Source organism: Quercus suber, unplaced genomic scaffold, assembly GCF_002906115.3.
Source record: "Quercus suber isolate HL8 unplaced genomic scaffold, Cork oak 2.0 scaffold_609, whole genome shotgun sequence".
Taxonomy (NCBI): Eukaryota; Viridiplantae; Streptophyta; class Magnoliopsida; order Fagales; family Fagaceae; genus Quercus; species Quercus suber.
Window position 1 is genome coordinate 28,112 of NW_027070052.1, and position 13,682 is coordinate 41,793.

Genomic DNA, 13,682 nt, shown 5'->3' on the forward strand with positions numbered 1-13,682 from the left:
ACCAACAAAGGTTATTTTATTATTTAACTGGTAAAATTTCTGATAGTTAAATAAAAGATATGAATTCAATCTCCCCTCAATAGGTTGAAACTATATATATATATATATATATATAAAAGGTTATTTCATTGATAGCAAACACCATTGTTAGGTTTTTTTTTTTTTTTTTTTTTGGCTAAATGAAAAAAGAGTATGATCCAATTAGTAAAGTCTATAATGATTGAATAAAATATTTAGAATTCAATCAATACCTACACAAAAAATTAATTAATATCTTAATTTGATAATAAAAAGTTATTATCAAGAGAGTACGTTATAAATTAAAACTCTCTTAAAAATAAAAGAAAAAAAAATAGTATATTCGATATGAGCTTATTGACTCTATGTGGAATGGGTAATACTTTTTTTTTTTTTTTTTGAGAAAAAGCAACAGGCGCTAGTGTTAGGCCTATATGGGTAGTAAATAAGGTCCTTTTACATCATGCTGTGCGAACACAGGGCTTCGTATATAATGCAACATGGAATCATGGGCCATGTCTACTAAAAATCTAAAAGAAAGCTTAGAAGGGTTTCTTAACTCTACACAGGTTAGGCCTTGTCCAAAAAGATTTCAGTCTTTTCCTATGAAATTCTGGGCCCAAAAAGATATCACATGTTCCAAGCTATTTCGAACCTATTGTCAAAAAAATCTAGCTGTTCTAACCAATTTCTCATTATTTCATGCGAGTCAACATCATTCTTACGTAAAGAAAATATATAAAGATCAATCCTCGATGATAGAATTAAACAATAAAAAAACAGAATTCCGTATTTGTCTCTTATATGATTTTGTGCAAAAATTTAAATTAATAATGCATGAACATGTTTTTAGATAAACATAAAATCTTAATTGCTGCAGATTTTAATCATGTTACAGCGTATGCTTAGAAGTTAATTCTAATTAAAGATATGTTCATATGAACACAGCAACACATGATCATAGCATTTAACATGAGATGCATAGATTTAAATTATCATAACAAAAACATTAAAAATAACGTGAAAGATCTATCCCAATGAATGTTTCTTATTTTGTTTTGTTTTTTTTTTTTAATTGTATATCAAAGCATAGTGAAAACCTAATCAAAATGTTATAAAAACAAAAGGGATCATCAAATAATAAAAGATTACCTAAATGTACTCTGGGTTTCGAACGGCTGATGGCCACAGGGTGTACCGATTCTTCGTGCTCCTTTATGAATCTTGGATTGTTTCCTTTAGGTCTCCACCTTGCTAAATGGGTTCTCCAAAAAAATTGATGCTTCCTGTTGATGAAAGCAGTTTCCTATAAACTGTGTAAACTGGTGTACATAGGTGAATCCTAGGGGAACTATAGTGATTTGTGCATATTGTGAGAAGGTGTGTGAGTGGTGAAAATATGCCCAAAAGAATACAAATTCGTGGGTTTTACTGGGTTTGGTAAACTAGCTTTAAAGGTTTCCTAAAAGTGATAATCTGGACCCCTTGGGTCACCACTCACCTGTAGACCTTGAGAGCTGAGACTCCTATTTATATATAATAGATAGAAGTGTTTTAGTCTTTAAAAAAAAAAAAAAAAAAAAAAAAACCCTGAAAAATATATGAATCAACAATTGAGGAATTCTTATCACAATAAGTGTTTGAGTCCATATGGGATTAGTTTCTTGAAAGATGGACGCCCAATAGACTTGGGCTCTTTCTTGATTGTATTTGTCCACTATTACAACTCTAATTAATTAATCAAGATAAATACATTTTATCGAAGATAAATATAATTAATTATCTTAAGTAATTAAAAAGATAATATTAACCACATTGAATTGTTTAGTGCTTACATGTATACTATAATTAGAATCATCAACCAATAGGATATCATCTTTCAACTCAAAATTAATTCATCTTGTTAGCCTGTTAGGTCCAATCAAAATATTTGGTTAGTTTGCACTTTACATTTGCACAAATAAAAATAATAACCCAATCACCTCAATCAATGGCTTTAGAACCACCATGAAACGGCCTACACTGAAATGAAGACTCAGTGTGTTCGATAATTCACTTGCCTTTTTACCCTGTTGATTGTCACCACTAGTAAATGTGACGAATCAAATGGCAATGTCTTCTATTCGTGCTTGGCTGCCAATGCTTTAGTTCTTCGTCACCTCCTCCAATGTTGAACCGTCATGAACCCACAAAGGGAGTAGAAGGCTCTGGTGATGTTTGAACCACTAATCACTAGAGCCAAACTTGGTTGTTCCCATTGCAATGGACTAAAGCCAAAACCTAGGCTGTGCAATCCATGACTTGGTTGAATATTTGTGTGTGTTTATACATACATACATACATACATACATACACATATATATATATATATATATGATGATGTTTAAAAACCTCAACTGTTAAACTCGTCTATATAGCTTGTCCACAGAAAAGGGACTCCATTTATTGTAAGCCGTCCATCCATTTGTCCAGATGGACGAGCTCGTCTAAGGATTCGTTCGTCCATCAATCTAGTAAGATGGACGAGTGTCCTGGACATCTCCCTTTAAGCAGACTTCATTTTTCTATTAGACTATAACCGTTCCTACTTTAAAAACGGTTATAGTTAATAGACCCTAAATAAAGTAACTTTCATAGCAGTAATGGGAGTTACCTCAGAATCCTCCAAACTCCACAATGGTAGGAGAGATAACTGCCTCAAGAAAACACTATATAAATGCTCTTCTACAAGAAGGTAAAGAATGAATTCAGAAATTTTCCATCAGAAAATATTTCCCTTTACTGAGATTTACAAACTCACTTACTTCACCATCGGAGGATCTTTGGCCGGCCTCCACCAGTCTCCTCTGACTCCTTGTTTGTTATTTTCAAGATTTTGCTTGTAGATCGTTAACACTCGGAATTTCAGCCCACTGATTCATTGGATTCATCAGTTGGCGCCGTCTGTGGAAAGATAGAATTTTTTACGTTTGAATTTCATCGTTGAATTCTGCAATTTCTTTCTCCAACAAAGGGCTGAAATGGTCTGAACAAGATCGAGGGCCACCAGTCCAGGCCCTCAACAGAATAAAGACTCCTCTAGCAACCCTCATCATGACCATCAATCGGCGTCTGCCATACAGCCTTAATCGGTCCAACAGGTGCAGTTTATGGCTGCCACCATGGCGGAATTAACCTGCCAGAACCAAGAATTGAGAAGGGAAGTTAATCTCAGAGGGCGATGGCATGAGGTCTATGGAGAGGAGCATGGTCAGAGCCAAGGAGATGGAAGAAATGTAGAGTCAAAAAGCCAATCGAGGGGTAATGCACCAAGATGGGTGCCACACTTAGAAAGGGAGATGGATCAGATAAGGAAAATTATGGCTGAGATGAAGGAGAACATGAGAAGAACTAATCCTGTAGAAGATCTAGTTCACTGAACGGACTCCCCTTCACAGCCTCTATCAATGGCCATCCTCTGCCTCTGAAATTCAAGATGCCTTCCTTGGATTCATATGATGGGACGCGCTACCCATTTGACCATATCGCCACCTTAAGACTACGATGCACCTTCAAGGGGTTCAGATGAGATCATGTGTAGAACCTTCCCCACCACCCTCAAGGGACCCGCACAAGTCTGGTTCAGCAAAATACCCCCGAATTCAGTAAGTTCTTTTGAGTAGTTAAGCAAATTGTTTGTTAATAATTTCATTGGGGGACAAAGACACAAGCGTTTCTCGTCTAACTTGTTGACTATAGAGCAAGGAGAGAATGAAAGCCTGCATACCTTCATCACGCGCTTCAACAGGGAGGCCTTGACTGTGGACAAGGTAGATGACAAGCTACTGTTGGCAGCTTTCCATAACGGGGTTAACTCTGACTTGTTCATACACAAACTTTATGAAAAAGAACCTCAGTCCATGGCTGAACTCATCCACTCCGCCCAAAATTTCATGAACGCAGAAGACGCGATCATAGCTAAGAAGAAGAAGAGAGCTGAAAGAATGGAAACAAACCTTGCTCGTCACTCTGAACAGGGTCCTCGTCCAAAGAAGGGACAAACAGAAGATAAAAATAGGATCGAGATAATAAAAAGCCAGGTTCTTCAGCGCGAAATCAACAATATACCCTTTGAACGTGCCACTTGAGCAAGTTCTTATGCAAATAAAGGACGATCCGTCCTTGAAGTGGCCTGAGAAAATAAAGGGAGATCCCAACAAGCGCAATAGGAACAAGTACTGTCGTTTCCATAGATACTACAGGCATGACACGGACGAATGTTTTGATTTAAAGTAGTAAATTGAGAATCTCATAAGGCAAGGAAAGCTTAGAAATTTCCTTGGACGAGACCACAAGGACGAGAAATTGAAAGGGAAGGTAGAGGAATCATACGACCACCACTGGGCGAGATAAGAGTTATCATAGGAGGAAGTTTGATAGGACAGTTGTCAAATTTTTTTTTTTTTTTGGAAATAAATGCAATTTGTCAATTGTTTCTAAGTTCCTTAACTGTGATTAGATTTTCATTGGTGATACTATTACCACTTACCAATTACCACTAAACACTTGATACCTAAATTTGGTGCAACTCTTATTCCAGCTTTCTAGAAGCTAATCTTGGTATAATTTTTGATATGTTTAAAGTAGGAAGAGAAAATGAAGGTGGCAAGTAAATAATGACAAACTATAATGGAGTACATAACATATTAAGTGAAGAAGAATAAGTAAATATCTTATAAGAATTACACCTCAATCTCAATCTACTCAACGTTAGTAGACGTGGAAAAACGGGCGGGTCGGGTTGGGTTTGGGTCGGGTCAATCGGGTCACGGGTTAAAACGGGTCATTTTTAAACGGGTCAAATGGGTTACGGGTCAAACGGGTTGCAGGTCAAATGGGTTACGGGTCAAACGGGTTGCAGGTCAAACGGGTCGGGTCAAACGGGTCTGACCCGTTTTGCCATGTCTATCTGCTTCCAAGCCTTCATGCCGATATATTATTGCTTTCACCTTCTCTATCATTGAATTTCATATTTCATACACAAGATGAAGACAAGGTTTATTTGTGTCAGCTTCTCGTAGCATATCATAAACAGGTGCTGTGAATTCAATGATATAATCAACAACATCCTTCCAATGATCACTTAGAATCAAATCTTTCACTTTTTGAGCTTTTCCAACATCATCCTCCCTATAAGAAGCCCATTGGTCACTAATAGCTATGGCTTAAAGGCATCTTTTTATCAATTTCAACATTTTCAGCATAACAATAACTGAACCAAATCTAGTATCAGCATCTTGGAGTAGTTTTAATGGACACAATTCATTAAACATTGCCAATCTCATTGAATGGTTCATGATAAAAACACGTATGAAGGATGCATAATCAGCAATACATGTAATCCAACTACATTCCTCATATGTAACTTCATTTTTTTAAGTGTGCTTTTTGCTGCACAAATATCATCAAAGCTAGATTGAGAGTCTGGACAACACATGGTGTTAAAAATATTTTGGAAAACTCACCTTCAATAAGAGCTCCTACAGCCTTCATCACATTAGCATTATTAGTGATGACTTGGACAACTTTTTCATCTACAATCTCTTTTATAGCATCATTTAACACCCCAGCAATAAAATGTTTTTCTTTGAACTCACCTGACCCATCAATTGCCTTTATAAACACTAGACCCTCATCTGATGCAGCCATAATATTAATAAGAGGCCTCCTTTATGGATCTAACCATCCATCAGAAACTATACTGACAACATTTGCAAGCCAAGAGTCCTTAATTGGTTTCAAGAGTCTTTCAACATTAGCTCTTTCTTTTTGCAAAAGTGTTGTTCTCAAGGCATTGTATTCAAGAGGAACATAACTTGGAATGTTATGGGTAGTAGCATATGCATAAGAATTATGATAATTTGGGTTCCTTGCAAAGTGAAATGGAAGCCCACTAGTATAAAACATCCTAGCAATTCTACTATCCAATTAAGGTCTAGCACAATTCTGGAATGCTCTCTCCAAAGGAGAATTCACAATCACCTTCCTCCTCTTACCATCAACCACTGTTTCTATACTACCGCTCCTTTCCTATCTTCAAACCGAGGGAATGGACCCATGCAGAGGTGGGGGTAAGGGAATTCGACTTCTACGTTCTCGCTCTAACTTATTCTTCTCAACCTTATCATGCACTCTCTGCATTTCCAATCTATGGCCCGCTGTCACATTCTTACATGCTCTAATACCTTTACCACTTTGTAATAAATGAGCCTTAACCCTAGAATAGGATCCCACAAAAATTCCATCATAATAGTTGCACTTAAAATGTGTGTTTCCACTTGATTTAGAAGTAGAACCAGGACGTTTTTCCAATTTAGTTACATATTGCCAAAAAGGACCATCTGATGAAGGTTCTATGCTAGTAGCTTCATCCATTGAAAATTCAATAATTTCAATTCAAGTTGTTTAACCTACAAATAAATTGGCGAATATATAATAAGTAAATATGAAATCAAGTGATTAACCCAAGTTTCAACATTACAGCTTATATAAAATTTTTAAAAAAAGATCAGATAATAGATACAGATTGAGGGACAGATATAGAATGAGCAATAGAGCATGTGAGAGTATAATGGAGATTGGAGGGTGAGAATGAAAGCAAAATACTTGAGTGAGCTTGGGACTTGGGTCAATGTTAGTGAAAGCTGAACTTGAGACTTAGATTGAGACCGAGAGATGGAGAGATTGAGATTGAGAGATGGAGACTGAGAGAGCTTGGGCAGTGAGGCAAAGGAAAGATTCTAAATTTTGAGTGAGTGGCGCCATGGGTTAGGGAGTGAGAGAGGGGAGATGGAGAGTGAGAAAACGAGAGAGGTAGAGAGGAATTGAGAGGGATTACGGATTAGGGTTTTTTGTTTGTTTAAAGTTTGCTTCAAAGTTCGAAACAGTGAATTTTGCTTTATATATATATATATATATTTAAAATTTTATTTTTACTAGAATTTCAGCTTGAGCCAAAACCGATTTTGGCTTGATTCAGTTGATACAGTTTGATTCAGCCCGAATTGGTGCAAATCAGCCCGGTTTTGCACCAAATCGGCGTGAGTCGGCATGAATTTGAAAATGAAAAAAAAAAAAAAATGACACGGCGCGAATGCGTAGTCAGCGATGTCGCGCACTGCATGCCACATCAGTGTGCGTCGAGTGTGAGTGAGGGGCGCTGGAGTGGCACCTGTGCTTTCTAGGACTTAAATACTAATATTTATTTTTTAATATATAAGAGAGAATTTGAAAAATAATTTTATTTACTTCGTGATAAGTGCTCTTTATTAAAAATCAAGACACCAACTTTTTAGTTCAAACGAGATTGATTCCAAGTCAATCTTTAATTCGACAAAAAACTTTCCCGTTAAGCTATTTGAAATCCATTAAATTATAGTGAATTTTTTTTATAAGCATTAAATTATATTATTGACATACTAGCCAAGACAGATTCAAAGTATTTATATATATAAATATATGCACACACAGACACAAAAAGTATTTGTAAAATGAGTCATAACCTCAAAAGAAAAACTTTATAACTTATAAATATACTTTAGAATAATTTGCCAACTTTGATACATTATTATCTTCTTAAATAGTGATTGGTATAAAAAATTTGTCTATGCCATTTAGAATACTTTATATTACCATTATCAAATAGTGTCTGTGTCTGTATATATATTAAATCTCCATTATTACTTCAAACACTAATAGTCTATCATCCGTAGCATTAACATTTTCCTATTCAACTACTTCTTTAACCACAATAATGAATTTATCATTTCTCGTCTCAATTTAACATTGACAAACAATGGAAAAGTTAATCAACTAAATATATTTCCATAATTACAAGTTCAGAGATCAAACACATTACTCATAAGTCAAAAGTGAATTGAAAAAAAAAAATTCCAATGGAACAAATGAAGTACTTAAAGTTAAAAATGATTCAAAACTTAAAGGCAAGAGCAAATTGTATTACAAAAAAAAAAAAAAAAATCTAGAAAAAAAAAATGGAAAAAAAAAAACCTGTTTTCAATTTTTATGTATAAAATTGAAAATGTTCAATTTCTGTCTCTTAAAGNGGGGGGGGGGTGGTGGTGCAGCGCAATGGGGGCATACAGCCAAATGAAATTCTTGAAAGGACCAACTCTTATTTTTAAGGGCATCCTAAAAATAGGGGACCATTGAATGTGCCTTTGCAATTTTTATTTTATGTTACAGGTATATATAATGTGATATATATCGATGATACCAAATCCTCGTGACTTTGCCACTATATTAGGCTTTTACAATTTTCAAAAGTTTCTCACTCTTACTTTTTAGGGGCAACCTTTGTTTGGTATTGATTATTATCTAGCTTAATTTTTTAGTTGGCAAGGTACAACTTATTAAAATCCCCCTTATTATAGGTATGTATAATAGATATCAATACTTTTATATATTTTATTTTAACAAAATAAATCAATAAAAATAAATTATAGTCTATAGAAGAGACAGGCTTCACTTAGCCCTTATTGTCTACTGGCAATTTCATAGAATCCGATTCATGTCATTGGTTCTATATAGATAAACAAATTATCACTAAAAATAAGGACACGTTGAAGGTGAAATTCAACATTTGCACATTGACAAGTGACAACACAAGATGTCAAAGTAGAAGAATAGACTACATTGTCTCAAAAAAACAAAGAAGAAGACTAGACTACAAAATTTGAAAAGCAAATGGAGAGAGAGAGAGAGAGGGAGAGAGAGAGAGAGAGAGAGAGATTTTTAGTCTAAATTGACAATTTGTGACCAGAAAATCTTTCTCTCACGCAAATCCTGCCTTCCTGCCCAACCTTAGTGCTCCAACAAGCTCTTGAAAATTACTAGTTGCTTTCATTTTTTTTTTTTTTTGCTTGGACCTGTCCTAACTCCTAATTGCAAATTTAAAAGTCAATTATTGACAAACTGAAATTCAAATTTTGACCAAACAAAGGTCCAAATTGACAGCCAATTTTGTGTTTTCCACTTTTCCTAATACAAAGTATAGAACCAGTGCATGTTTGCCTTTCCACAATGACCTGTACCAAACTTCCTAACACAAAGTATAAGCATGAATGCAATTATGCAAGTTTGTCTTTTCAAAGAGACCTGTGCATTTGGGACACTTATTATTATTATTATTTTTTTTTTTGTAACTTTTTAAAAATGAGCTGTTTATATAGATATATATATATATATATAATATAAATATCAATAAAAAGTTGTTCTTAAAAAAAAAAAAAAAGATTTCATGGTGTAAAACCATTGAACCAAAATCTACTGACCCAACAAGACTGATATCCTACTACTCTTCCATTAGGCCTATTTTTACTACATTTATAGATCACATGTCCCAAAAAATAGATAGAGCCACAAAGGCCCAAACTAAAACTAATTCCAACCCAGCAGCAAATTTACATACAAACTCTAAAACACAGCAAGAACCAAGCCCAAGATTACCGGGTCAACTTCATAGACCCAGACCCAAATCCCAACCCGATAAGACCAAAATCAAAAGGCCCACAAAAAACAAACGAAAAAAAAAAAAAAAAGACTCAAATAATCGCTCTTCTTGAATTCTTCTTCATCGTCATCCATGGCTACCTCATCCTCTTCTCTCTTCAACTTCCTCTCCTTTCTCTTACCCTCAAAACCACCAAAAACCCCACCACCCCAGCTCACTCCTTTTCAGACCCACAAACCCAGAGATGGGTTGGTCTCACTTGTGGCTCAGGAGGACCCACACACTTCATCTTCTTTACCTTCTTCGTTGTCCTCTGTGATATGTCCTTCTCTGGCCTATTCCAACACTCTCTACTTCAGCTCAGCATACAATGTGCAAGTGATAGTAGATGACAATGAGCCCGAGGAGAGGCTTCTGGGTCGGTTCAGAAGAGAGGTGATGAGGGCTGGTGTTATTCAAGAGTGTAAGCGCAGAAGGTTCTTCGAGAACAAACAGGACGAGAAGAAGCGCAGGACACGTGACGCTGCTAAGCGAAATAAAAGAAGGTATGGCCTTTTTTTTTTCCTGAGGAAATGGAAAAGAGTAGAATTTTTCTTTTATACTTGGGCTAATTAGTCTTAATTGAAACAATCACATGTTACTGTTTGACTTAGCTTATTTCTTAGTATTTTCTGTATTTGTGGTTGCTGATGATGTTAAAGGTTGATAAAGTTTTGGTCTTTTTTGGGTTCAATTTAGTTGGTGTCCTTAGTTTGGTAGTTTTTTGCTAATTCTTTGGTAGTTGGTGTTTATATGTGGGATTTGGAGTTCTGTCTCCTTGTGCAGCTATCTGTAAATAATACTCAACCAATGTTGATGTTTGGTTGTCTGGTTGACATTAGGATTAAAACAATTGTGTCTTACACATAGAGTAACAGTGAGAGTTCTTCATTTATGGGGCCTTGGAGACATTTGTAGTATTGACAGTTTGGGGATAAGTTTTTTGGGGGTCTTGTGGAATGCCACCAGTTCCCAAATTTCACCATTATATGATAGGAAGCAAGGACACTTCATTTAGGGTGTTGTCCCCATGTCGTACACGTGTTATACCGGTGTCGTATCTTCTGTTTCATGTTATAATTATTTCAGAAGTTGTTTATGTCGCTGTGTCGTACACATACCCGTGTCCGTGTCTGTGCTTCCTAGATTATATGTGTGATAGTGTGAAACATTTTTCCATGACTCTATTAGTGTGATAGGTTTGCATATTTATTTATAATACAATGAGGCAGTTCAATTTTCATTAGAAATCTTTTTTCTTTTCATAAGGAAGAGCAGTAGATATATGCGTGGTTTCTTTTGAAATACATAATTAATATTTTGAGCTTTTTGTTTCAAATTCACATCTCTCATGTCAAAGTGCAAAAAGGCTTCATCGATTGTGCTTTGATTTTAGGGTGTCCATGTTTAAAGCTTTTTATCTTTGGCTATCTTAGTTGGTGTGGGATGATTTTTGTGATTGTAGTGCATATTATTGTGGTTTTGTTTTTTTAGATCCTACAGAATAGAATATACTAACCTGTGATTAAACACCTCACCTACAAGCAAGCCATGAAGTGTTTCTTCTGTTAAATCTCTCCCTTGATAATGATTATTCACTGCTCATCTGTCTCATTCTATAGCAGGCGCCCTTTTTCAAGAACTCCACCACCAAACAGCCAGGAAGTCTCGAAAAACAAGAAGGAAGATGATGAAGAAGATAATTGGGATCTACCTGCAGGAGGCATTCCCTATTAAATATTAACTGTGTTTCAACTTGCCTTTAATTTGTAGAACTCTTCACCTTTGAGTGTGAGAGGCTCTTGGTCCATGTAAGTTCATTATGTGAATCCTGTTCTTTAGTTGACTTGGTGCATTTATCCCTTTTGCATGTTATCAATCTAAAGTAATGATTTTTCATCTTGCGTCCATTTGAAGGCAATTTATGTGTTTAACTACCACACATGAGAAGATAATTAATGTCAAATAAGGAGGGAGATTTCTTTGGACAGTAATAATTTCTTTTTCCTTGCTCAACTGAAAAGTAGAAGGTAACCTGTGTCCAGAATGGGTGAGGCACTGCCATTTGACCCTATTTTAAGGTTCATCAAGTAATGAGAGATACTCAACTTGGGAGTCTGATGTTCCTATTGATGGACTTCAAATGTTATTGTATATGTTCTTCCATAATGTTATTGTATATCCTTCTCTGTGTTTGTTAGCTATTTTTGGTCTTAGTCACATGCGCACTTGTCTGCTGGGGCTCAAGGTAAATTGAAGAAAACTCTCTTTCATATCCCAGTTGTTGCACTGGAAAGGAATTGATGAAAACAAACTTGCCTCACAGATGACAAGTCTCAATGTCTTCAAATTATCTCTTATGGTAAAATAAAATGGAAATTAAGCAAGAACGTTGCTGCTGAGTTATCAAAATAATCTTGCATATATTTGAGAAAGTTGATTGATATTGCAGAATAACGAGTAGTGGAGAGCCTTCTACCAATTGCTTATCCGACGAATCTTATATAAAGTCAGGTAACAAATACTAATAGTAAGTAGTATATTGTTAAGAGTTTATGCAATTAATTAAGTTAGAAAAAAGCTAATGGGAGTATTAGGGAACAATATATTAATAAAAAATTATTACAGTATAACTACTCTTTCGGACAAACTCTTGGTATTGGTTATTACCCAAATGTCTGAGTTTGATAAGATTGTGATGATGTTAGATTAGAATCACAAGAAATAAAAATATCTTGATAGCATCTAGGTGGGTCTGCCGCTTAACAAGCATTGAGAAACAAGGTATAGGTGTTTGAAGAAATTTTGGTTGTTTTTGGAGAGGAAGGGGTAAATTGTTTACACATCAAATAGAGAGAATTGTCATCTGGATGGCTCAATGAGAGGCATTGGAGAACTTTTGACACTTTTTCTGATGGGGGGAAGTTGTAAACTGCCTACTGAAGAAAGAAATTTTTGTAATTGGCTTCCGAGTAGCTCATACAGGGTATTGGAAAAGTGGTAACTAGCAGCAGAATGTATGTTGGTAATCACTGACTACAAAATTGTTTCCTCAAGCATGTTTAATGGAAGAAAAGTTGAAGCAGAAAGGTGGCTCGGATGAGCTTCTAGTGCTCCAAACAAAGGTTTTGTGTCACTGCACACAGAAATCTAATGAAGTAAGAATGGATTGCTAAAGCATGCATAATTTATTAATTTGCCACTTATTCAAACATAGCTGAATGTTTGTACGACACCATATTTTATTATATAAAGACGAAAGAAAATTTTCATAGATAAGGTCTGCAACTTAGCCTTAAGGAGAAATTTCATGTTTCTGATCTAGACAAACTACCAAAATAAAAGGCAATGGTACTCATGATCTATAAGTTGCTACGTACTATGTTTTGCACAAGTAGATTTTAGAAGCTACCTGCTTGGAGTTCCAGAATAAAACTACCCCGACTACAAATAGTTATGAGCTTCTTTAGAACAGCGATGTCCTTTGTTTATGAGCTACATGGTGCAAAGCTTATGAGCTACATGGTGCAAAGCCCTTTTAGGCAAATGTTAACAAGCACCGTGTAGTGCTTGTTAAGTTTAAAATAATGTGGATTCCACTTAATTAATAAACTGGATAAATTGGAGAAAAAGAAGGACATGGTATAAAGTTAACTTTACAACCTAAAAGACTGGCAAAAATACTGACATAAAGTTAGGTGTTAACGGGCACTGAAAGCAAAAATACTGACATAAAGCTGGGTGTTAACGGATACTTTATAGTGCACGTTAACACAACCCTAGTTTATTTTGCCTTTCAAGTTGATCTCGTGATTAATGTTACAAGCAACAAAATAAGATCCTCTCTATTTTACTTTGCTATTATCTGCAAGGCAACTTCATAGAGCTAAATTTAGGTGTAAGCATTTTTTTTATCCCATGCATTTCTTCGGAGCTCTCCATGTAAAAGAGGATGGCTCCATGTTAGCATTAGTTGAAGTTTGTGCTGTGAAGTTGATCTAGTTATCAAGAACAAGCCTTAGGTCATGGACTTTACTCTTGTCACAGCAGGTTGATTGCATAGTATAACTATAAACCTTACTCATATTCTTACTTGGCTCACAAAATCCTCCAA

The 13,682-nt window shown here is 35.5% G+C and overlaps 1 protein-coding gene across 2 annotated transcripts; it reads left to right on the forward strand.

The window, feature by feature from the left end:
- The first annotated feature begins 9,608 nt into the window (after positions 1 to 9,608).
- LOC136061018 (small ribosomal subunit protein bS21c) lies at positions 9,609 to 11,467 on the forward strand. 2 transcript variants are annotated; one of them, XM_065765137.1, is made up of 2 exons: positions 9,609 to 10,074; positions 11,191 to 11,467. In XM_065765137.1, exons 1-2 carry the CDS (start codon positions 9,662 to 9,664, stop codon positions 11,303 to 11,305), a joined length of 528 nt encoding a protein of 175 aa, XP_065621209.1. In that variant the 5' UTR covers positions 9,609 to 9,661; the 3' UTR covers positions 11,306 to 11,467. The 2 variants fall into 2 exon arrangements, with proteins under 2 accessions (XP_065621209.1, XP_065621210.1); XM_065765138.1 differs by having other exon boundaries at positions 11,194 to 11,467.
- The last annotated feature ends 2,215 nt before the right edge of the window (positions 11,468 to 13,682 follow it).